Source organism: Corythoichthys intestinalis, chromosome 4 (genome assembly GCF_030265065.1).
Source record: "Corythoichthys intestinalis isolate RoL2023-P3 chromosome 4, ASM3026506v1, whole genome shotgun sequence".
NCBI classification, from domain to species: Eukaryota; Metazoa; Chordata; class Actinopteri; order Syngnathiformes; family Syngnathidae; genus Corythoichthys; species Corythoichthys intestinalis.
The window spans coordinates 51191434-51217329 of NC_080398.1; the positions used below are offsets into that span (position 1 = coordinate 51191434).

Here is a 25896-nt window from a genome sequence, read left to right on the forward strand (position 1 = left end):
GTGACCATCTCTACGGACCTCTCTATAGTTGCAAATATACAATATGCAATATACAAAGTAGGAGTGGGAACCTCTTGGTACCTCACGATATGATTTGGTCACGATAACGATGATCTGATGATATGGCGGTACAACGATTATCGATACATTCGTAGAATATCCTAGAATGATTTTCTGACCAACAACTAATAAACAGAAAAACAACCTTCTGCTGGGAATTGGAATGAGTTTATCACTGGTAGACGCCCAATCCATTTGAAATGGGAGGATGGCAGCGAATGAACATTCGTTCATTCACTGCCATCCCTTCCACTTCAAACGGATTGAACGTCTATGGCCGTCAAGGCAAAGAGGTAATTTTGGGCCATTTAAGGTCATTTACCTGTTGATGTTCAGTTACTTCCTGCTGATTTTGGGGTATTTTATGGGGCACTTCCTGTTGATTTTGAGTTACAGAACAGGAAGTGACCTGGGAATCACCCAAATGAATAGGCAGTGACTCAAACTCAACAGAAAATGACCTATAAATTCCCTAAAATGAACCTCAAGTGACCTGTAAATGCCCTGAAAACCTACAGTCTAAATGGATTGGGCGTCGTGCACCGTCAATGCAGCCTTAGAGTTAACTGAGACACCATTGTGGTGGAATATTTTAGTGCAACTTGTTGGTTCTTTTTTATTTATTTATTATTTTTTTAAAGATACTGACACCTTTTTAAAACGATTCTCGATACTTGGCAGGAGCATACCGGTAACCTTTTGGGTTACAAAGTAACACCATTTCGATATTTTTTTCACACCCCTAATGCAAAGTGTCGTCCTTTTTTTTTTTTTTTTTTAACTTCTGGATCATCCTCTTGCCATGGTGCTGCGGGATTTTGCTGTTGTGTTGCGTGATTTTGCTGTTGTGCTGCGAGCCTTTTGCATTCATGCTGCGAGCTATTTAATGTCATTCTGCGAGCCATTTGCTGTCATTTTGTGGCAATTGGGGTTCGTGCTTTTGCCAATTTGCAGTCGCGCTTTAGGAATTGGGGATCGTGTTTTGGCACTTTGCATTTGTGCTTTTTTTCTTTTGCAAAGCGTTTGCAATTGGAGTTTGTGCTTTTTTGTATTTGCAAAGTGTTTGGACTTTGCATTTCGCCTGACACCTCTCGGCCACCGCAGTTTCTTGTCGTCTTCCAAAATTACTCCTGGGTGACGGCGCTTCAAGTGTTTATTTATGGCCGATTTCGTTGAAATAAGGTAAGTCCATGCTTTAGCCACTCTGGTCCGGCTTAATGTTGCTTTCCCCTCTTGCATCCCGAGCGTCCGCCATTGTCAACTATATATCAGCATATATTTTTTTAACCTATAATTAACCATCAACGGGATGTCGTGCTCATTGATACATTTACATCATCTATGACATCTACCCACACTAGCGTTGTGTTTGATTGGTAGATCGCGATCAATGTAATGAGCACCCGTGGTCTGCTATTTTCTTTTTTTCTTTTTTCTTCTCAGCAGGGATTATCTTGCAAAAAATAGGTGAGAGATTATAAAACCTTGCCTATTCTTTCTTTGGTGAATCAAATTATAGTCGTATAACTCAACTGCATCTTCTTTTGCTTCACCTCTGAATTTAAAAGTTATTATTTTTTATTTACACGTGGGGAAACTTATATTTTGATAATATGGTAATATCAAAATATTAATAACAAAACATGATAGCATAAACACCAGGATGCTGTATGGATTTAAAACAACCCTTTAAACACATTGCAGATTAATGCTCCGAGCATTATGATCGTTGATCGCAAAAAATTTAAGGTCAATTTTGGTGATCAGTCATAATTAGGTCGGTACGTACCTCGGTTTTGAGGTCACGGTTCGGTTCATTTTCGGTACAGTAAGAAAACAAAATGCAAAATATAAATGTGCTAGTTGTTTATTACCTACTTTTGTGCTTTCAACAATAGGAACATTAGCCTATACAAAGCTGGAATTCTGCTCAAAAAGTAGCGGGTATTTAAAGATAATCCAACGACAATTTGCCTTTCAGACCACGCGTATTGGTCAGCTTTCTTTCCGTTTGAAAGAAGAAAAAAGAAGTCCTGTGCTAAAGAGAAAAGTGATCCCAATGACAAAGATTTTAACATGCATTTTACAAATGAAATGCCTCAATGAAACTTTTTTTTTTTTTTTTTAATGAACGGTTTTCAAAAGCTTTATTGGTGAATTTTCTCAAGTTAAAGCGCCACACAGAAATTAATATATTTAATTGTGTAAGCAGGATGTGTGTATTATTCTTATTATTTAATTACAGGTGTTTTAGCTCATTTCAATTTATTCTATTTAAATGGGCTATTATTTTATTATGTGTTTATATTTCACAAATGTGATGTAGTATTCATTTATATTGTATATTTTATGTTGTATAACTTTAGTTCCTATGAGAATATTAGTTCCTACTTGTTTTGTTGTGGTAGGAGGGTTTTGTATTGAACACGGGGCCGTGTTGGTTATTATTATAGCAGAGAAGACAGCAGTAAATCAACAAAGACAAGTCAACTGAGCCCCGATCTACCACTCAAGAGATCTGATGGACTCAAAAAGTAGGTTACGATTGCATATTAGTTTGAAAACCGACCGGATCCACCGTATTATTACACGAGTGACTTCCGGCCCCGTCCTAGCTACCGGTAGTAGTATTGACGCAGAAGGGCCGCGTCTTGTGTCAAATAATAAACTCTGCCGTTCGCGTGGGGCCGCTTCTGGGACGCATCTAACGCGCGGCTGTACTGCGACTGGTGTGCATTGGCTGATTGACTCTACGCCCGCGTTTCACTGCGTTCTCGCGGCGGCTACGTTCTCGCGCCATTGACTTTTCTGGACTGTCCTGCCGTGTTGGTCCTCATTATAGTAGAGAAGACGGAGTAAATATAATCTACACAAAGAAAGTGTAACCTGATCGGTTATATTACGTCAGAAACTCGTTCGGTACGCGTCCATTCCGAACCGACTACCACGTACCGAACGGTTCAATACTATTACATGTACCGTTACACCTTTAGTCATAATATATTAATCAGTCATGAGAGGAAGAAAGCTGTCTTTTTTATGCTGCTTTTAACATGAAAAACTTGTTACTGAATATGATGCAAGTATATTAATTTTCCCTGAAGGAGCACTTTATTTTCATGATTTATCTATGAAAAAACAAATAATATACTGTATATGTACATATACATTTAAAAAAAAAAAAAAAAAAAAAAAAAAAGACTGAACATTTGAGCCATGATTATTTATATATTTTTTTTCATAACCTTGAATGTACTTTTAATATTTTTCCGTATTGATTTAGTTTTTTTTTCTTTTTATTGAGTTCGTATGTATGTATGTATATCTAATGAAAGATTTGCATCTTAAGACATTGACCAGGAGTGTTTGCGAGAGGCATTTAGCACAATAATACAAATTAACATTTAGCTAGCCCTTTTACGAAAGGAGGCCCTCAAATTTAATGTGATTTTTATGTATCATTTTTATTTCCTGATTCAATTGTTTTTGACTTTCTTTTGATTTAATAAAAATTTTACTAATCATTTTATCTCTGCACGTGGATCTTCATGTGATGTAAAGCACTTTGAATTGCCTTGTGTTGAATGGTGCTATACAAATAAATTTGCCTTACCTTGCCAAAGTGCTTTACAACAAATAAGTAATAAGTGCTGTTAATTTTATGTATATTTACTTCAAACATTAACAAAATATTTAACCATTCCCTAGTTTCTTAATTAAGTCTATAAATGAGAGGTGAATGCTCGCTGCCTGACGTCTCTGATGGTAATTGGTTGTCTATTGCCATCAGTGGCAGCCAATTACTTAATTTATTAAATAACATTAGTGCCGTTAAAACAGTAAGAGGGTTATTGATGTGTTTTGTCTATTTTGAGTTTTGTAAGTTATTGTGTGGTCAATGTAAAAACAATTCATTTTTAGAGCATATAATTCGGCTATCACTGTCAGGGGCAGCCAATGAGTTAATTGATGATAGCTGGAAGACAACTCTATAAGCATGATGGAAACCATGTGACTGGTACAATTGATGAGATACCACTGTTTCTGGTTATAGTTTTGAATTCCAGAAATGAGGCACGGATGAATGAAAATGCAATGTCCCAAAAATATAGGTCAAGAATAGGAATATTTTGAGTCTCCAAAGAGCCCTGATTTCTGCTTCAATATTGCTCCATGAAAAATGTGCTACTTTAGTGAGGTAATTAAGAGAAAATGTTTCCCAAAAAATGTGAGGTGCTTGCCCTATGGGAGAAATTTAAAACAAGAGATGTTTAACCCAGAAATTTAAAAAAATGTGTGGAAGCCACCATAGCTTTTTTTGTACAAGCATTCAAAACAAAGAATACTTCCTTGGATGTATTTTGTATCACAAATTCATGCATAAAGACATGTGGAAAATCCCTAACGTGTAGGGGTGGTGGTGGTGGTGGTGGTGGTGGGGGGGTGACAGTTAGTGTGTGCGTGATGAAATTCTTTAGTACAGGATCATACTGACTTTACCTTTTCCAGAGTGGAAATAACTGAGGTCACAGATTTATGCCTACAGTCACCAAAATAAGCAAAGACAACCAAAATGTTTCTAAATCCCTCTAGCTTTTCCTGAAGCAGCCAAGCAAGAATAATAATGAAGCAGAATTGGCATGGTAACACCATCAACTGTGGAAAATGAGTTATGCTCAACTATTGGCCTTGTAGCCTTTTCTGCTGTCTTAGCACTAATCAGCAATCAGAAGCATCACTTTGCTTTAAAGCGAAACATCTCGTGCTATACAGGGTACATTTTAGACCTTTAGTAGTGTCAGACACAAACACAGTGCAGCAATCATGCTCCAGCAGACACACAAGTTAAAAATATATCATTACCTCCAAACCCAAGAGCTGTTCAGAAGGTATAAGGCTTAAGCCAGGAGATGGAGACCTTTCACAACTCTGTCACAAGATATGCTTAACTTGCTTCTCCGAAACACCTGTGAGTCAATTTGACAACAGATCCAATATTTTTCGTAACGTAACAAGCCACTTACCTTTTTTTGCACTGAGCCAAAACCTGTCACCAAGTGGATCCCCTTTGTCCATAGTGTGTAATAAAGCCTTCAGAAAAAAATTATTTTTGCTTTCAAAGCAGTTATTCTGTCACGACAACATTTTACCCCCTGTGAGAGCAACTACAAGCCCAGCACCAACATGGCATCAACAAATTGGGTCCGGAAGAGAGAAGGAATGGGAGTGTGAAGGAGGGTATTACTGTGGAAAAGAACAAGGGAATCTTTTCATGTCTGTTGCAAAGAAGAAGAAGAAGAACTTCTACGCCGTAAATTTGAGGTCTTGGCAGCTTGATACATTCTCTCGGCTGTCTGGGATACCGAGGGCCGTATCCCACATATATCTACTGGCAGTCATAGAAATCAAATGGACGCCCAGTGGCAAAAAACGTCTTACATAGCAATGACCGAGATTTAGAAAATAAAAATAAAAAGGGACATTTTCATAAAATTAATAGCTAACAAAGGAATTTATGAGCGAAAATATAATAAATTTTGTTTTATTTTTAGCATGTTTTCATTGAATAAAAGTTTTCCTGCAAGCACCAAGTTGCTGGTTATTAAAAAAAAAAAAAAAATCGAGAAAAATAAGAAAAATCAAGCACACAATATGATTAAAATATGCAGATCGTAACCAGTGTCACTTGACACAGAATGGAATGGATGCATAAAATTATAAGCACCCATACTGTATATCAATGGAGAAATGTGCTTCTAAAATAAGTAAAAGTTGAACCAAAAGCTAATCAATGAATATTTAAACAAACTAATTATAAAAGGTATGGAAAAATCTTGGATTGTTCTGAACATCGGGGGTGAGGGTGGGGGAGGGGGTCGTTAGTAAAAATGCCACTAAAAAGAGTAGCTATTAAGGGCGCTTTCAAACTAGCACTGTTTTGTTATTTTTCTCAGATAGCCCGCTTCATTTTGTAAATGTGAGCACGTATCCGAACTCTAGTTCGGACCAAACAAACGAACTATGGTCCACTCAAAAAATGTGGGTCTCGGTCAGCTTTAGGGGCCGTTTACATGGTGACTCTCCGAGAATACGAAAAATTTCAAATTTGCATTTTCGTCTCCATTCGAACAATGTCGCAATTCCGCATGAAAACGATGTAGTATTCATGCCAGGCCCTAGGGGCAGTGCAGATTTACAGGGCGACAGAGAATTATGCACTTTGACCCCATCAAGCTCCCTCAGCCCGGAAATAAATTTGCCCGCTCACTCGAAGCAATGGCATTTATCTTTTGTTCAAAAAGGCACAAAAATGGAAACATTCAACATATTTAATTTAAAAATATTCTTAAAACAGTAAATTAAAGCCGACATTGCGCCATATTTGCTGTTTTTAATGCACCGCTGCGCACGGCCAATGTGATGTGTACGAGTGCTGACGTTATCGACGCGGTCTCGCGCCGCGGGAGCCTTTGATATGCATGCCGAGGAAACCCCCCCTGAACCGGATTCTTCCACTTTGGAGGCAGGATTCAGAATTTTTCGTCTTCGCCGACACCGTATGCACGCGAGGCCACTCCACAACACAGTCATTGTGTCTTCGTGTCGCAGAGTCGCCATGTAAACTGCCCCTTAAGCAGACCCTGCTTCGCTTGTGAATGCAATGCGCTTTTGTGACTTTATGTGCAGCGTCACAGTGTGGAGCCGTGATGTTCCAGGCTGTGACGCTACACGCAGTGCATCCTTAGAAGCGGAAGTTTATTCAAAATCAACAATGGCAAGAGGACAGACATGACAACCATGTCCAAATGTTGTTGTGCTGCACTAAGCAGTTGCATTTGATGCAGAGAATCTGGTTCTAATGTGGCGGTTCAGTTTTGCATGCTGTTCCTGAACGCACTGCATGAGAGTGCGGAAGCGTGGGGCGGGACACTTTTACGATCTATGTTCTGTTGTTTTTTGCGTCACCTACGGCGTACAGTAGCATGTTGTGTTGCACAAGTTCTAAAATAAAGGATTAAAAACCTGTTGAAGCTGGCAAATTCCTTATCGTTGTTACAGTATTACACCAGAGGCTCCATTTTTCATAGTTTTTTTCCCCTCTTTTTATGGCAGGAATGGGTGGGAGGGACTGTTCGTTTGGCGCAGTGTGAATGCTGAACCTTTCAAAAAGTCATTTGCAAGTGTTGTTGCAAGGTACCTCTCAAATCGGACCCTGGTCCTCTTGGTCTAATGTGAAAGTGCCCTAAGTCTAAGGCTCTGAGGAAGGTATGTCAAACGCATAGCCCGCAGGGCGGAAGAGGCCTGCAAGGGGGTCCAGTCCAGCCTGACTGGCACATTTTAGTTCATTCAAACAGTACGTATAAAATCACATGCTTTTATTTTTATATAAATGAATGAAATGCAAAAAATGTTGTGACTTGTTTGAGCATGTCATTGATGTGCACTCTGCACTGAGCTTGTCGCAAAACCGGAGGTGGTTGGACTTTGTGAGTGAGGGTATACATTTCTCTCTCTTTTGTGTCTGCAGTCAGTTACAAACATCCGACGCCAGTAGGTTGTCAACCCCATGTTTCTCTGTGCAAAACATCCGCATGGTTTAGAAAATTTCAGCGGAAACCGAAAGGTCGGCCAATGCGGACATCACGTGGACAGGCGCAGTGCCAGCATGGAATAGCGCTGAACTCATGTACACATTGAGCATAATCTGAATGTGCACCTTCAGAAGTAACGCATGTCTATGTCACAACATAATATTGCATGATTGGCATTTTCAGGTGGATTTACAAATAAGTGTCTGAAATTGCATGTTTAATGAAACGTTTCTCCCAATGGGATTCTTGAAAAACATAGGTGGGAAAATGTAAAACAAAATAAAATTACAAGGTCAAAAATATACAGCCCACTTGAGATCTATTTGCCGGGAATTTGCCCGCGAAACAAAATGAGTTAGACTCCCCTGCTCAAGCAATGGCATTTGGCAGACTGTAAAGCGGTTGAGAATGAAACAACAGTGATAATCCACAGAATTATTTCCACAAAAACAATTATTACGCCCATCCCTTGAGGAAAGGTTGTTTACACCACAATTGTAAGAGATGTTGTGGCTTTGTGCAGTTTTTATACAGGCCCATGTTACTGAACATTTTAAAAGGATTCAACATTAAACACATAATTTATATTATGAATCTTAAGAACTTAAAGGAACATACAGTTGACTTTAGTCATTAAAAATATGCTTAAATTAGGGCAGCTGTTGATGGGGGAAAATGGGGGGGGGGGGGGGGGGGCAAAAAAGATTCTTGTAGGCTGAGTCACTGTCTGGGTGTGGCCCTAGGTTGCTATAGCAACCCAACCCAAAGGTTAAGCAAATGAGCTGTGCACCGTTAAGATCCAAAGGGAACGTGGCCACGCAGTTGCTAGGGGTTACCAACAATCACACAACAAAACTTGTCACAGGATCCACACATTGGCCTTCCTGACCACATGGCACAATGTGAGGATTTGCATTGTAACCAGAGACGCTACAGGTTATTTAGGGATCTGGATCCTGCAGACTGGTGTGTAATAAATTTGACGTTATCACAATGCGGGAACCTCCTCTGTTTGACAGATACTGTACGTACGCACATACACATGTACAAAAGTGATTTACCATGCCCACTTCCATAAAACTACATCTGGAGAGAATGAATCGGTTGCATTCTTTCTCCACTCTGAGCGGAGAGAAAAATGATTGCATGGGCTGTTACTTTCACGAAAGACGTGCAGTTAACTTGCTATGCATGGATGTGTGTGTGGCTAGGGAAAGAAAAGACCCATTATTTGGCGGCTTTAGAGTCAAGTTGCAGACAGTGGTGACTCACCATCATTGGTATCTACAATAAACTGTCATGACAAAACTATCTGTCCTAAACCAGAAAGTCACAAGAGCGTTATTGGGAAATCGAAATGGGTTTCATTTCTCTCTCCAAATCCTGTTCTTCCACTGCAATAAGACACTACTAGCAGACATTGGCACGCCCATGCAACATTGTAAAACATGTGCGATCTGGAATGTTTCAACAGAAAGACAGAAAATGTTTGTTTCGTGGTACCAACATTGCACAAGTTTTTCATAGTCTGATTTAATGCCACAAATCTATTACTATGCTTTACTGTACTATTCTACAAGTTCAATCCACCTGTAGTACATGGTAAAGTACATGTTACATTAACTAATCTGGTGAGATCCACTACAAGAGATGGATCAAAAAAATGTTCTAATGTTAGGTTTAAAGTGCTTGTGACACGAAAAAGCATGTTTATTTCATAATACACGCGGTATTTTATGCTCCTGAATGATATGGACCGCTTGGATGTGTGTGGAAGTGATCGCTATATTTATTTAGTTTTTTGAATCCCGCGCCAGGAAAATGAGTGACTTCCGGCTTCGGTCTCGCATTGAGGAGGAGGGCGCTGTGACGTGTACGGTAGAAGACGTCCTCTTCACGCTACAGTGTACTGTTGTGTATGAGGACGAAGGATTCAGCTGATTTTGCGGATTAATACTTTTATTTTTTGCATCACGCCAGCCAAACGGCTGCAGAAAAATCATTCTGTATGCGGGAGAGGCGTATGCGCCTTTTTGGAGTTTCAAAAGGTTCCCATTCACCTTGGATATTTACTGTGGGACCATTGGACTTACAAGGAAGTGAGTAAACATCTTGTTTTGTATTATGTCAAATACGAATACAGTGATTACAAAGTAAACACTATAAAATTCCTTTAAATAAAGGACTACTTACGTTTGATCATTGATAGGCATGTAAAAAGCTATCCTCACGCTCATTAGCAGTTAGCTGTTAGCACGTTAGCTACACAACAATTCCAGCCACCCTCTGTAAATTGCTCTCCGCCGGGCGGTTTGCCGATCCGCAAAGAAACTCGACAACCGGGTCGTCATGTCAAATAATCCAGGCTAGTTATGTGTGATTTTCCACTTCGAAGACTTTGAAACATCCCTCGGTTCGGGTTAGCATGTCGGCTAGCTGTCACTCCTTCTGGTCTGTTTACATTCTCCGAAGCCGGGGAGGGGAAATGACATATGTCCGATTTAGGTGTCATAAAATATCGTTTGGCAGGTGTGACAGTAAAGGTAAAGTCGACTGTTTTGACCATTATGGAGTAATTTTGCCATGTCGTCTTGAATAAATGGATTTTTATTATTTTATATTCCATTTAGCACAAGTTATTTGTCATGACCATGCCATTTATTTAGCAATTGGGGAAAGTACTTGGGTAAAAAGAATATCCTGTAAAAATATTGAAGTAAAGAGACAGAAACAATGACATTTTGCCGCTCTCTTCGTCGCGTTTTCCTCATTGTGAATAGTTCCCCCTCGACGGGCTGACTGGTCCTTCTCAAGCCATTTATATAGCTATTGGGGAAAAGTACTTGGATAAAAAGAATATCCTGTAAAAATATTGAAGTAAAGAGACAGAAACAATGACATTTTGCCGCTCTCTTCGTCGCGTTTTCCTCATTGTGAATAGTTCCCCCACGACGGGCTGACTGGTCCTTCTCAAGCCATTTATATAGCTATTGGGGAAAATACTTGGATAAAAAGAATATCCTGTAAAAATATTGGGAGTAGAGAGACTGAAACAATGACATTTTGCAGCTCTCTTCGTCTCGTTTTCCTCGTTCTGAACACTTCCCCCTCAATGGGCTGAATAGTAAAACCGATGAGCCTAGTCTACCGCTGACGTCATCCACCTGTTGGGGACGCTAAAGCCCTATAATTGTAGGCGTGGCTAACCGGCAGATTAAAAGACTAATTTCTCGTCATCTGCGCTTTGCTAAATTGTTGTATATGGTCGAATCGTCTCAAAATATGATTCTAATTCACATAATAATGCCATTTAAGACTTTTTTTCTGGTGTCGTATGCTCTTTAAGTGACACAGTGAGGCTAGGTCTACACTAGGACAGATAATTTTCTCCAGGGTATTTTGCCGACTATTTTTATACCTGTCCGCACTACATTTAACACCCCCCCCCCCCCCCCCCCCCCGCTTCTGCAAGGTACGCCTGCGTTTGCACAAACTATGCATGGGTAGAAAGGAGCAGCCTCATGTGTTACGTCATCGCCCGCGCGGTTTACCTTTGAACCGGAAACTCATTACTCTCAGGCGGGAAATTTCGAAATTACTACACTTTCTCGACCAGGAGTTGGGAACTCCATTTTGTGATCACTGTTTTTTCGTGAACGCAATTGAACGCATCGCGCGAGAGTGAAGGGAGAGCACGCTCGGCTTTTACGAGCAGTCGCAGAGTTGTGATTGAAATAAATCTTTAGAAAACAACAACGAAAGCCTGACATCGTTACTTGGGATGTTACTATCGATGTTCAGTTGCGCTCTCACCACTTGGAAAATATACAAAAAGAAACATATGGTGTGGTGCTGCGTATATTTCCTGGAAGCCGCAACTAGGAGTTCTTGTGCATAACAGCGGCGATCCAGGAAATGGCGAAAGTTTTGACAGGCGGAAATGTAATGGAAGAAAACTGATCGCACGCCACTTTGACTGGGGGTGCAACGCAGTTCACTTTTCGGGGTTTAATTTTCCTCTAATCAACTTTTATATACTCATGCCCGGTCCGCATTGAGTTGGGAGTGGCCAGCCCCGCAGCTGGCTGATTGAAGACTTGATGCGGGAGACGAGCTCTGTAAGAAAACGCTCATCTCCGCGTAATCCGCGACGGGAGGACCACAAATGGGCACTGAATTGAAGCAGATTATTGCGACGTAGTTTGAAGGTTCAAGACAAATGTGTGGAAAAGAAAAGAGGAGCAAGAATGCCATATCTTGATCGTCTTCCCCATTGTTTTTCGATGCCGTCATGCCGCACTTAAAATGGCGACGGCATGACATCACTTCCTTAGTATCCGATTGCTGTACAGACACACTAGTCTATATTAAGCGGCGGGTAATAAGCATGGATAAGAGGCAAATTAGTGTAGCCGACATGCCATATAGTCTAACTAATTACAAGTTTAAGGCCATTATCTGTAGGCGTAGCCTAAAAAAATGCAATAATTCATCAATATTTTTTGTATCGTGATGGTCGTTTGCCATGGTGCTTCAAGGACTACAGTGCATCACAATTCGCATTGTTTACAAAAATATTATTGGATTTTCATACTGGATATTCATATTTAGCTACAATGATACTGCATTCAATTTTTTTTTCTTCTATTGAGTTATTTATTACAGCAGACACGTCCAAAGTCCGGCCCGGGGGCCAAATGCGGCCCGCAGTCAAATTTGATCCGGCCCCCAGCCTCCGTTATAAAATCAATAACATCTGGCCCGCACACAGACTTAATAAACTGGTCAGCAGTACTGCTACTGCATTATGAAGTAGCTTATACACTAAATGCTGCTCCTCATTTACCCACTGAAAGGCAGCAGCACTCTAAGCAACATTACACCGTGTGACCCTTTACTCCCAATTTTCTAAAATGGCGACAATCAACAAAAAAGAGAAAGTTTACTGCGACGGCCAATACTTCAAGGATAGGTAGAAATTGGACTATTACTTCACTAAAATACGCAACAACTGTGTCTGCCTCATTTGCAAAGATACAGTCGCTGTTTTTAAAGAGTTCAATGTGAGGCGATATCCCCAAACAAGACATGCTGACATGTACGACAAGATTACGCCACAAACTCTAGTTGCGAGATTATTATAATTTTTTTTTTAATTAATCATTTCAACAAAGCAAATGTCACACACAGAATGGCTTGCTAAAATTTGCATAAATATATTGTTCTACATAAAGGACGTCAGCCAAGGTTGGCCCCCCCACATTTTTACCACACTAAATCTGGCCCCCTTTGCAAAAAGTTTGGACACCCCTGTATTACAGGAATATGTGATGTTGTGGCCAGTGATGAGCATAATTAATATATAAAGAGTGGCTATAAGTGTCCTCACACCAGGACATTGTTTTATCAGTAAGGTTGGTTGACTCCATATCCTGTTTCCACTGTAACATGCACCACTCAAACCTCCAACCATAAAAATAAAAGATAGTAAGTCAAACAATGACCTGCTTCCCTTCCCTCATGGTTTAAAAACACATTGAACAATGCACCTAAAGTTTAACATACGCACGGCTGACACTCCAGCGGAGATGAAAAAGAAAACAAAACATTTGTTACCAGTTTGTTCTAGATAGGGTGTTGCAGCAGTGGGGACAAGACAACTTCTCAGGTTGCTCTGTAATTTGTGAATGTTACGTGAGATTTTCCAGCTTTTCTGTACTGTAAATACCAATCTTAGGAACATAATATGTCAACAATAATGTTTATAAGTGAGAAGAAAATATTGGATGTATATGCATTGTTTTCCTGATGCAATCCACCCCCCCCCCTTAAAAGACCTTGCTTGCAATGCAAAGAAAAATACTTTGTTAGGTCAGACTGTGTGCAATTCCTGTCCCTCAATGCTGACACATAAATCACAATGCAGCCTTATACAAATGGCAATGCGTAGAGTATGAGTATTATTACAGCGTCACCCTGTAGTTAAACATTTCTTGGATAGTTGATGTGTGACCACGATGTGCAGAAATTTGTTTGCTCAAGGATGGAAGCTAGACTTCTATACAGTACAGTCTTGTTAGTTACTTTTATTCTTGTGACAGTTTTGAGTAAAGTATTTTTTCCAGTTAATTTAGATTATGTTTAGTAGGTGATAGTATTTCCATGGGTTGAACACGACTGCTGTCTTGCTTTTCACAACACGGCTGACACTTCATCTCTATCGCAAACAAATGTAATGAACATGCTCCATGTAAGGGGCTTGGGTACAGACATGTTTAAGAGGGTCACACCAGAAGTACTTAGTTGGATGTGAAATAATTCCAAATTATTTCAAAATAAATGGTCAACCAGGAAATACAGGGTTTGACTCAACCTTTTAGATGGATGACTGGGTCAAGGATACACCAATTATGTCAGAACAAACAGTAACCCTATGCACATGTACTTAACATTCATCCTTAACCTCTTTGTTGTAATAATGATGTGTGCATATGTGTGGGTGTGCGTGTGTGTTCAGTAAATGTTGTCAGAGTACTTAACTACTTGTTGGCCTGAAAGCTTCAGATGAACATCTCATCACAACCAACTTTAAAACGGTCACTCACCTGTAAAACAAACAAAAAAAGAAAATGTATTTGAGTCACTTAAATATGTGAATGGTAAATAAGATTTTGCAAGACATACAGTACAGCACATATACTTCAAATAGTGCTACTAAACTAATGAGTATTACATTTAGAATACTACTACTATGTATTACCATATGTTAAATCTTGAGATATCGTTTTTCAGGTGCCAAGTTATCAATAAATAGAATGGAATTCAATCATGGGCATTTGTGCGATTATTTCTGGGGTGGAGGAATGTCAATTTTGTGGGGAAAGATTAAAAAGGTGTCTGCCTGAACTATAGATGCTGGGTGATATCTCCATCTACTGGACAAAAAGAAAATAAGAATGATTCATCCAGCCATTCTGTGGACTGCAAATCCTCTTCGAGAAAATGTCCTTAAGGAACATTAATGATAATAATTAACAATACATACGACATGCAATATATATTTAACAATCATATGTTTATTTGTGCCAGAATTTTGGAGAGAACCCATTTTCTCATTTCTGGTGAAACAGTTATGGACAGTGAATGGCATAGTTATCCTATCCGTCACACGACTGATGAATAATACACGAAAAGAACATTCTTGGGAATTAAAGCTAAATTTTAAAGTGTGATGAATGGACGAGAAAAAACAGGCTGAATACCTCTTCAGTAAGATGCATGAAATACTTGAAATTTCAAATCGAGATCTGCGTTGCGTGAGGGAATGCCACTTCATTGCTGACACTTGCCACCCACATTACATTGCTACTGTGTCGGACATTCCACATATTAGTGACAGTGTCGTTTGCCATGTGTATGCCTTCTGGTTTTTCTGTGCTGTAACCAACACTGTTATCACATCACGTCATGACATTGTTGACATGGGGAGCTGAAATAAGACCTGTTAACCTTTTATAGAAATTGGAGAGCTCGTAGATCACGGAAGGATTTGTATGATTTTTATAAATCTTGTCAATCTGATACTCAATATCAGACTAATACAGCTGGTGTATTGGACAGCATTCAGAGCAATAGATCTGATCCAGTATTCACATACGTATGTTTTAAGCACCATCGACTACTCCTCTTTAAAAATCAAAGATACCAAAACATCATGGTACAGTTGATAACAGAGCATTTTTCGAGGAGGTACCAGCAGGACTCACTTTCATACAAAAAATGTGATTTGTCATTTACTAGTCGCATTATTTTTTTTTTAATTTCATTGTCAATTGTCTAAAAATGTAGGTGTCGTTACGCCATCAGATAAAAATCAGCAAGAAATAGACTTTGGAATTGGAACTTAAGTTAAAAAAAAAAAAAATCTGTATCAGAACATCTCTAATTTTTATTATGAACTAAAAATATATCCTAACATTCTATAATTTCATCCTAGAACCACAGTCAGTGAATGAGGAAGTTAGTTTAAAGCCAATAAAACATTTTGAAAAAGCTGTTTATTGTTTAGTGAGCTACCCAGTCTCTATTTCTGTTAATCGAGCAAAAACGTTAGTTTCTTTTGGATTTTGCAAGCTTAGACCGAATCAAGAGAATGTGTTCGTACTGTATGTAATCTTTCAGGTGTGAGCTCTCAAGTGGAAAATAAGGGCCAGGAGATTAGGTGGAAAGCTTTGGAAAAATTTTGGGTAGACAAAAGTCAACATTACCAGATGTGGACCTTCATTGTGTGCAGTAATAGCAAAGAATAGAAGTAGTGAACTATTGAAAAGCAAAATATTATTTGGTAAGCATAATTGCAAAAGTCCCAGGGTTAGATGTGACTGCTATGTGACTCCAATAAGTCAATAGGTACACCTGGCCTGCCCAACATAAGTAATAGACCCAGCCTCAAAAATACATTAAAGAATAAGAGTAAAGAATATTACTTTAATGAAGATTACACCGGGTAGACTGATAAAAAACTCAAACCTTCCGCAACTATACCATTTAGAAATTTGATTCATACATTTTACTCATAAATGACCACATGATGTACCCATAACTATGTGGTCAAATTAATAACACTCAATGTTGATTGATACTGCCAGAGATTCATTCATTGTACTGATGTATGCTCTGTGCTTGGAAGTTTTTACAAGATTTTCCAGTTTCTTTCCACTAGGGCTGTTTGATTTTACCTAACAAGAAAATCCCGATTATTTTCTGTCAAACCCGATTTTCCAATATCAATTACGATTTCTTGGGAAAATTAAAATAATGAGAAAAAGTATTTGGAAATTCTTCAATTTAAACACATTTTCTTTATTAGAACTGAAAGTGCCAGTGAATTTAACTCTGTTAATATACACAGAACAATACCTTGGGAATAATTGTGTTTTATTGATACAACAGACTCCAGCTGTCCTTAATCAAAACAAAAATGAAAGAAGAAAGTAAGAAAATATAACAGCTGAAACAAAATCAAACATAAGAAATGGTTGTCAATCAGTCTCTAAACCAAATAGTCTGTTCAGCAAGTCAGTCTGCCAACCAGCAAGCACTCCAGTCAATCAAGTCAGTCAGGTGAAGTAGGTAGGTTCAGGGTGATGTGCTGTCACATTTCTCTCTGGTCTTACTTACATAAGTTAATGATTGGTGCAAAACTGTCACTCAGTATAACAATATCCAAGGTGGCAATCATCTTGTCTAAACAAACACAAATATGCACCCCAGTGAAGGTAACAAACAATGATCATTTAGGTTTATGAGCACCTCATCTTTACAAAAGACGTCAGGTCAAACACATTAATGGGCCAATGAACAATGTGCATATAGCTTAAATTTTCAAATGTAGACCTATGTATTTTTCCAAAATATGTTATAGTATTAAAATAATAAACTTCATGGGATGCTTTTAGTGACTGTAATCTAGTAGCAGCAAACTTGACAGGAAAACAAGACGGCGGGACAGACACACACAGCGAGGCAGAATGACACAAACACACCAACACACATATACTACATATACTTTCATAATTTAAGTACATCATGAGTAGGCATGATAACCTTAAGCAAAAATACCAAGGTTTTACAGTATCACGGATTTGCAATTATATATATAGTATATGGCTACAAAATGTGTTATTTTGAGATATATTGGTTAAAAAAAGTTTTTTGCATTGAACAGGATATTTTAATTTTTCACAAAATATCTGCAAATTGGAACATCAACATGAATATGTTAAAATAAATAAATAAAATAACCAAAAAATTAATAACTGAAATATTTTAAATAAACTTGAAAGAAATAGAACTTATAGACTAAACCCACAGCTCAAGTTGCTAAACAATAGAACAAAGATTATTTTCCATTAAAAATAAAAAAGAAAAGTAAACTTTAAAAAAATAGTAAAAACAGTTCCAAATAATATTTTAAATACCATATTATCCACACTATAAGGTGCACCTAAAAGCTTTAAATTTTCCCAAAAGCCGACAGTGCGTCTTATAATCCGGTGTGCCTTATATATGAATCAATATTGAGCCGCAACTGTATTTTTTTTTGTTGTTGTTGACAGATTTATACAAATTTGCAAACAAAAACTTACAAAATTGCACCATTATAATAAGAAAACCACAAATAACACTCTCCATCATAATATACCCATCTAACACAAAAAGGGTGACAGTGGAAAAGAAAAAAGTTCCCCTCCACTATGTGATATAAATGATGCACTACATGTTTTACCTTGCTTTTGTGTTGCTGTTTTGTTGACATTCCCTTTAGCGCTGCACCGTCTAATGGATGCATAAAATAACCACAGCCTCTACTGTAGCATTTATTCTATGTGCCTTATAATGCGGTGGGCCTTATAGTGCGTAAAATACGGTATGTGTATATCAGACACTTCACTGACCTTAAAGCTCCATCTCAACATTTTTAGAGACTTGCTCATTTTCTACATATTTCTCTCTTAGTCCAAGTAATGATGCAGGAATGTGAGTATGTTCACCTTTTCTGAGTTAATATACCACCACTACTATTAATATTAATTAGTTAAATATTAATGGAGAGCGTAAGTTAAGAGACAGAGTGTGTCACTACGATAAATATTAATTAGTTGAATATTAATGGAGAGCGAAAGTTAATAGACAGAGTGTGTATGTATGACTCATGCATCATTATTTACGCATTATACACGCACACCCCTACACCCTATCTCAACACAGAAAGTCGCAAAAGAGAAAAAACACCACAGGCTGTATTATGAACATGTTATTTTGAACAGATGTTTAAAATAGCGGAAGACTTCACAAAATTACGCTTATAGTGAGGTTAGTGAGGAAACAAGTTAGCCGTCTTGGCATACTAACTAGCCACATTAATAGCCTCGTTAACAAGCTTAGGTTTTAGTACTTGTTTTATACCGTCGCCAGACACACGAAACACGCTGGAGTAAACTCTCGTAGATGGTGGGAAATGTTCTTGACAGCATTTACTTAGCTTTTTTTTTTCTAAGTTGTTTAAATTTTGTGTAAAGTGACGGATTGTGGTCATGTTAAAGTGAAGTTATGTTGCAGATGTAGCCTGCACGTCGGCTGCCCTTCCTCCTCTAAGCCGCGGCCGTCTGTTTCTTTTCGGTAGCCGAAATACTCACATACCAGACTTTTTTGAGGGGGTTTTGAAAAAGCTCAGGTGTAGTTTCAGCAGCAACAGCAGTGTCACTAACAGAGCAACAACCGGAGGGGGAGAGGTAAGCGCTGCCGCTCCAAGCCATTTTCCGCTGCATTTTGGGGACATAAAAAACAGCTAATACCGTATTACGGTATGACTGAAAATTTTAGTGGTTTTGAAACTGTGACATGTTCATACTCCGATAAACCTTAAAACCGGTAAACGGCAGATGCCTAATCATGAGATGATACACTTACTCGTGACATTATGCAATTTGTGTCCAAAGTTGGTTGGGCAAAAGTAGCAGAATCGTCAGTAGCCATGGCTGTTGTTGTTTTTGTTAAGACAGCACACTCTTGTGGGGGGAAGCGGAAATGGGGAAGAAAGTAGGTGGCTTAGATAAACCAAAATGGTGCGGTTTTGAAAATCGAACGTACCGATTTGAACCTTTTTAACATCATTAAAAGAAAAGTCGGTTTTGGTTCAAAATCGATTAATCGAACAGCCCTACTTTTCACATTCCAAAAACATGCATGTTAGGTTCATTAGAGACACTACAAAACTGTAGGTTGCCCATGCAAGTGAATGGTTGTTTTTCTGTGACCCGTGCATACGCCACCTCCCACCCAAAGTAGGCTAGGATATGTTCCACCTCACCCGGGACACTGAACTGTTTGTCTCATGTGGTTGACAAACAATTTTCAAACAATACAAATATTTACAAATTCAACATCGAAGTAGGTGGAAAAAACACCACATTTTCGGGTGTAGGGTGACTCTCTCATGTTAATGGGCTGCAGTTCAACATGTCTGCCTATAAAATGCCGAGTTATGCCTTTTGTCACCATGCCGACGGGTGGAGGACTTAGGAAAATGCGACTGGAAGAGTGGCCATTTGTTCAAAACCAGCCCACAGACTGAAGAAACAAGAGTTAATCAGTCAAGCAGCCAGCATCAAGATAGAAATGTTTTATTTGTGGACACAGCAACTTCATGCTGCACTGGTAAATTAGTGTGAAGAATTTGAATGTGGTGCATGCAGAAAGCATACGCAAAGCGGGGATTTCCCCCAGCTCCCACCTCGACAACTTTTGCAGAAATTAAGTGAATGTCATGATTTAAGAACCAAACATTTTCAACACTGTTAGCTAATGATACTCTGTGTAGCACTGCTGCTTTGATAGTTTGTCACAATTTGGCAAAATTTAGAACTGCTCACTTTGGCAAATTGGCAACCAAAATGCACTTTGCTGCATAATTTATTTCACACCTGGATGGGATGGCATTCCAAACAAATTAAACAAACAAAAGTCTGTTTTTCCACAAACTGTCCCAGTTTAAATGAGTATAATCAACTCACGGTATTTGATGCTATGCAATTTTACAATGCAATTTGCAAACACAATAAGTTCAATGAAAATCGCAATCCCAAAGTCTAGCAGAACTGAAGTGAGTGAATCCAGGACAGAGACAGTTGATTGAAAAATGACAAACAGCATCTACTTGCTGTATTGGACGTGTACCTTCCAAATGTCTGACCTGCAAACAAACAGCTTCAAACAACCGCAAAATGCACACTAGTTCTTCTCACTATGGGGAGCTCCATAAATCATTCCTTAGCCAGATAGAGTATTGGTGAGAACTTTAGCCCATATTCTAAAAAGTGACAGCAAAAAATCCTCAGTGCGTGAAACATCTCACTCAGCATGGGCACCTTTGCAGGTATTCTGTATGTGTAGACTTCAAGCTGTTACAACTGTACTTACTAGCAATTTAGCAGACCAAGAAATGAAAACAAATTATGTCCTGAAAAAAAGTCTGTCTAAATCCCAATGAAAAATGTGATTTGCAAATTGGGACTGATTGTTGAAGGAATGCCATTCTCATTCCTGCCCACAGTCCAAAAGCAAGCTATTGCACTCTGCAAAATTGCAAAATTGCAATAGGAGTCCAACACAGCTGTGTGTTCCGTCACTTTGTAAAATATTTTAAAGTTTATTAAGTGCACTTGATAGCCATGCATCATACATATTTTTTAAAAACATATCACACATTTACTATGACTGATTAGACAGCATCCTGACTGCAGGTACTTTAAATATACTTTGTCAATTGGTGCCTTGAATGCAGGATAGTAAATCTAATGTACGTATGTAACGCAACATACGCATGACTGCAAAGTAACTTCTTCCATTGTTTTTATCGACTAAGTGCATAAATTCAGTTAAACGTCATGTTTTCAACACATAAAAAATATATAGGCCAATTTACTAAACTGAGTTTAAGTGGTACACCAAACAATACGGATAATTCAGGGAAAAGCAGTTAAATCTGAAATTTTAACAATCTTCAAACAGACACTAACCCCAACCCAATGTAACAAGTAATCCAGCCACACATGATCGATAATACAATGCCCCCCATGTGGAGTCCCTCCCACAGTGCTGAAATTCTCTGTCTACTTTCCACTTGGATCACTTTACCTCTTGGCTTTGTTACCTCTCTTTGTTTGCAGCTGCACCTTTTTTCATTTACTCACAATATTGTGTCTTACCTTTGCTCGAATAGAAGGACGCCATGGGGAACATGATTTCAAAGATACTTTGAAAATGCAAGAACTTCTGAATCTCTAGGGCTCTCGCTGTGTCCCGACTTTTGACTTTCTCTCTCGATGATCTTTCCTTCTCTCTTCCAAACAAGTCACGCTTCGTCGAACAGAATGGGAGTCTCTTGAACACCCTCCCACGCAGGTCAGAGCCGCCCTCCTTTATAATGCCTCTACTTGTGTACAGTAAGTGTATGAAGTATCTGAAAAGAAGCGTCACTTCCCAGGTCTTGCAGGACTGTGGGATGAGTTGCCAAATAAAATTTTTGAAAAATTATTTGTGATTCCATGAGCATAACAATTTAGGTTTTCACTCAGCTTTGAATAAATGATCGGGTTGCATTAAATTCTATGTTCTTTGCTGGTGAATCGGCCAGAACAATTTCTCATTTGTGAAATTTCTCAAAAGGTATAGCTTGAGAATGTTCCATCATCTACTTTTAATGCAGGTTAATGATACAAGTAATGCTTACATAACATTATACAAAAGAAAGTATATATAATTGAGTTTATTGTATGGACTATGATGAATCTGTCTAGGGTAAATGTGCTAAATTCCCATACAATTACATCCAGAATACAGACACACGTTGCGGTTGAGATATTTGGCACTGTGGTGTAAAAGCTGAACTGTGAGGCAGGTGTTCAGATGGACACATCTATACAGGTTAGGTTAATGATTGATACACCTACCTACATTGTGGCAAAGCAACACACATTAACCCAGCACATAGATATCAGAGTAACTCAACAGATTAACCACTCATTCAAAAGTTCAACATTAATTCCTTAATTCACGTCACCTCCTCACACTTTGTCATTCTGCTGGGCAAGAGAAGATAAAGTTTCAAATGCAACCAAATGTATTTACATTTAACTAGGCCTTTAAAGTTACTGTAGACCCATTTATCCATTTATCCATCCATCCATCCATCCATCCATTATATGTAGGCAAACACTTCTCCTCACGAGGGTCATGGGGATGCTGAAGCATATCCCCACATACTATGGGCAGGTGACGGATTACACTTGGAACTGGTTGCCACCCAATCAGAGCGTACATTTACAGTAGACAAGCAACCTTTTACATTCACAATCACACCAATGGAAAATTGAAAGTGTTTAACCACCATGCATGTTTTTTTTTTTTTTTTTTTTTTTTTAATTTGGGGGAAAAAAACAGAGTACTTGGAGTAAGAACACATAAGCACAGAGAGAACAGGAAGACTGGAGCCCAGGAATGAATCCTTGGTCTCAGAACTCGGGGAGACAGATGTGCCACTTAGGCTAGGTTAATACCTCAGGTCCTAATGTACAAATCCAATTTTTTATGATATATGTTTTTTAGGCGTGCCTGATCAGAATGCGTTTGTCCATTGAGCCCATTCAAGTATCACACATGAGCACAAATTCGCAGTCCGAGATGCGCTAAGCAAACTGACCCACGTGCATCAAAACAAATGCTGGCTCAACATCATTCTAGGGTGATCATATTTTGACTTCCAAAAAGAGGACACAATTAATAGACATACAGTAAATAATCGCTGTTTAGTCTTGTATTCAAAGTTTATCCGGACTGATAGTAGGGCTGTCCCAAATGACTAATTTCCGCCCGATTAGTCAGCCGACTATTTTTACGTTTAGTCGACTAATCTAATTTTTTTTTTTTTTTTTTTACTACTACTTTAATAATGATTTTTTTTGTTCAAGCTTATTAATTCACAAAAAAAAACATTGTGGAACACCTAAATTCTTTATTAACGTATACATAAATAACATAAATACCAATAATAAATCACAGACAATGAGGTCAAATGCTGCTGGCATTAACTAGTGCAAAAAAATAAACGGAAACACTGTGACTTCACCTCTTTAACAGGAGTCAAAACAATTCTTACTCTTTTTGTGGTATGTCATTGTCTATATATTTCTAAATGTTAAAATGAATTGCAATGTCCCGGACAACCATTTTCAGAATACTTTGTGTGAGTTCAGATGCTTTTTCTGGTGTGCATGCCGCATTTTTGGGGGATGGGAAAAACTGTTCAACTTTTGTTTTAACCTGAAAATATATAAAGTAGAGGACACACTGAAATATTACCACAATTATTTGGAATGAAAGGCACACATACCCACAGTAACAAAAATTAAATATATAGTATAAATTTTATAGTATACTACTATATGTAAAACTTTATAATATTAAATAACTAACATTAGTGCAGTCATGGATTACAGTAAGCAGGCCAGTGGTGTGTTTCCATTTATATTTTTATTATATTATGTATATACAGGATATATGTGTATATTTTCCCCAAGTGGGAGCTTCCATGATCCTAATAAATGTAATAATAACAAAAAAATATATATATAATTATATTAATTATTTTGTTATATAAAAATGCACGTTGATACGACGCACATAAAGGCAACTTCCATTTAAAAAATCGTTAGAAAGTTGTATGGACTTACAATCCGCTAGCTTGTTGTTTCTTGTTGTCTTAGAAAATTACACTTGGGTGACGGCGCTTCAAGTGTTCGTTCATAGCCGACGTGCTACCGCGGTATGCAAGCTCAGCTTAGCAAAGAGTACACAAAGTGGTACCCTCCATATTTTCCTTGAAATAATTCCAGCCTCTGGCTATTCTGGTCCGTTTTTTTGGCTTTATGCCGCTTTCACGTGTTACCGACTCTGCCCTTTTTGGAAATTGGCGGTGTTTTCAACTCCTCACCGGCGATTCACTTGGCTCGTTGTCGTCGGTTCGTCTGGGTTCGTCCGATTTCCTCCTCAGGGAGGCGGCGGCCTGCATAAAAACACCGGGAGGCTTCGGATGGCTCTTTATGCATACTTTTAGTGACCACAACAAAAACGTGGGGGATGAAGCCACTCAGCTTGGCGTTACCCGCGCACTTTTCCAACTCACCGAGGCCACTTTCTTCCTCTTTGCTCAATCTGACAACGTCGGTCACACTGAAATAACAGCGACCCCCTTGGGGGTGCCAGTAACAACCGCTTGTATCGCGAGCGCCCGCCATTCTAAACTTTATCCGCATGTAATTATTTTTAACCCGTCATTACCCATCGACGGTATGTTTTGCCCGTCGACGCATTTACGTCATCGATGACGTCGACAACGTCAACTAGTCGGGACAGCTGTAATTGATAGCATGAACGCTGTGCCTGCATGATGCACTCATATACGGATAGTTTGCCCCGACTCTCGGCCGTGTAAGCAATTTTGAAATATTGCTCATTTGGAGGACAAAAAGAAAACAGAGCATTCTCAGGCTTACCCCTACCTCCCCCGATTTTATTTTTTTATGACTGTTGTCAAGCTCACCTCTACCCTAAAAGCCGCGTTCATGCTAGGCGCTAACGTTAATGCACGGCTCCATCGCTTTTTGCTGACGTAATTGCTGCATGAATTCTGATTTTGGGGACTTGACGGTTCAGACCACAGCCACATTCTGGAAACATGAGGCCCAGATCGGATTTTAACCACATACGAAAGTGATGTAGATCGGATTTGAAATGGTCCACTTTTATGTGACCTGTCCCGTTCAGACTGTCAAGTTATTGCCTATCTCGAGTAGGAAAAACACGAAAAAGTCAGATTTTTCCATTAAGACCTGCGATATGAAGCTAGCCTTAGTCATCCTCTGTTCCACCACTGTAGATCCAGAATTATTTAAGCGTGTATTCACACCAAGAAAGCCCATAGTTTGCTTTCGTTGGCCTGGGCTAGAGCAGGGCGGTAAACCGAAAATTTACCGTCACCGAAATTCTTAACGATGACCGACGTAATTTTGACCATGTCGGTAAATTCGGTAAATTAATAAAACAAGAAAATATAGTCTTTTCATCCCGCTTTAATTCTGTTGTTCGTCTATGTTCATTCCCCTTTAAGAAAGCAGTGAATGTGCTTACGTAGGGAGTCACGTGATCATCAGGAAGCCAATCAAACAAAAGCCCGGTAAGCTAACGCTAGCAGCTAACGCTACAAGCAAAACGTGATGGAGTGTGGCTTAAGGGAGGTTCACCAAATTTTCAACCGACATTTAGTAGACTCTTGGTGGCATCCAGACGGGCTTTCACCCGATGTCCTCCTTTGTTCTCACGATTTCCGGAGATGGTGCTTTCAGTGCTTTCTACTGATAGCCAGGCTAACGCTAGCTAGCGGCTAACGCTACAAATGAACGTTATGGAGTCGGATAGAGGCTCTAACCTTGTCGAAACGGCTGAATTTAATGAGTGGATTGGGCACGGACTGCATCTAGCAATTACTATGTGGCGTTATTTTGTATCTGTCTGTGTGTGATTCCTCTGATAGCTTTTGTGATGGTAAAGAATTCCGCATAAAGTACAATCCAACGGCGAAACTTATAATGACCGAGAAATGGCCCCAGCTATTTTTATTGTGCGT

General features: G+C 38.9%; 1 protein-coding gene across 9 annotated transcripts in view; it reads right to left on the minus strand.

Annotated features, from left to right (window-relative positions):
• plecb (plectin b) overlaps window positions 1-25896 on the minus strand; it is a 172609-nt gene that overhangs the window by 90641 nt on the left and 56072 nt on the right. For 2 of the 9 annotated variants that reach the window (XM_057834655.1, XM_057834654.1), the window contains exon 1: window positions 5085-5854. The exons of the other annotated variants lie outside the window; for them this stretch is intronic. In XM_057834655.1, the coding sequence (XP_057690638.1) occupies window positions 5085-5136 (52 nt within the window). In that variant the 5' untranslated portion in view covers window positions 5137-5854. Of the gene's footprint in view, window positions 1-5084; window positions 5855-25896 lie in introns of those variants that run through there. 9 annotated transcript variants of the gene reach the window in all.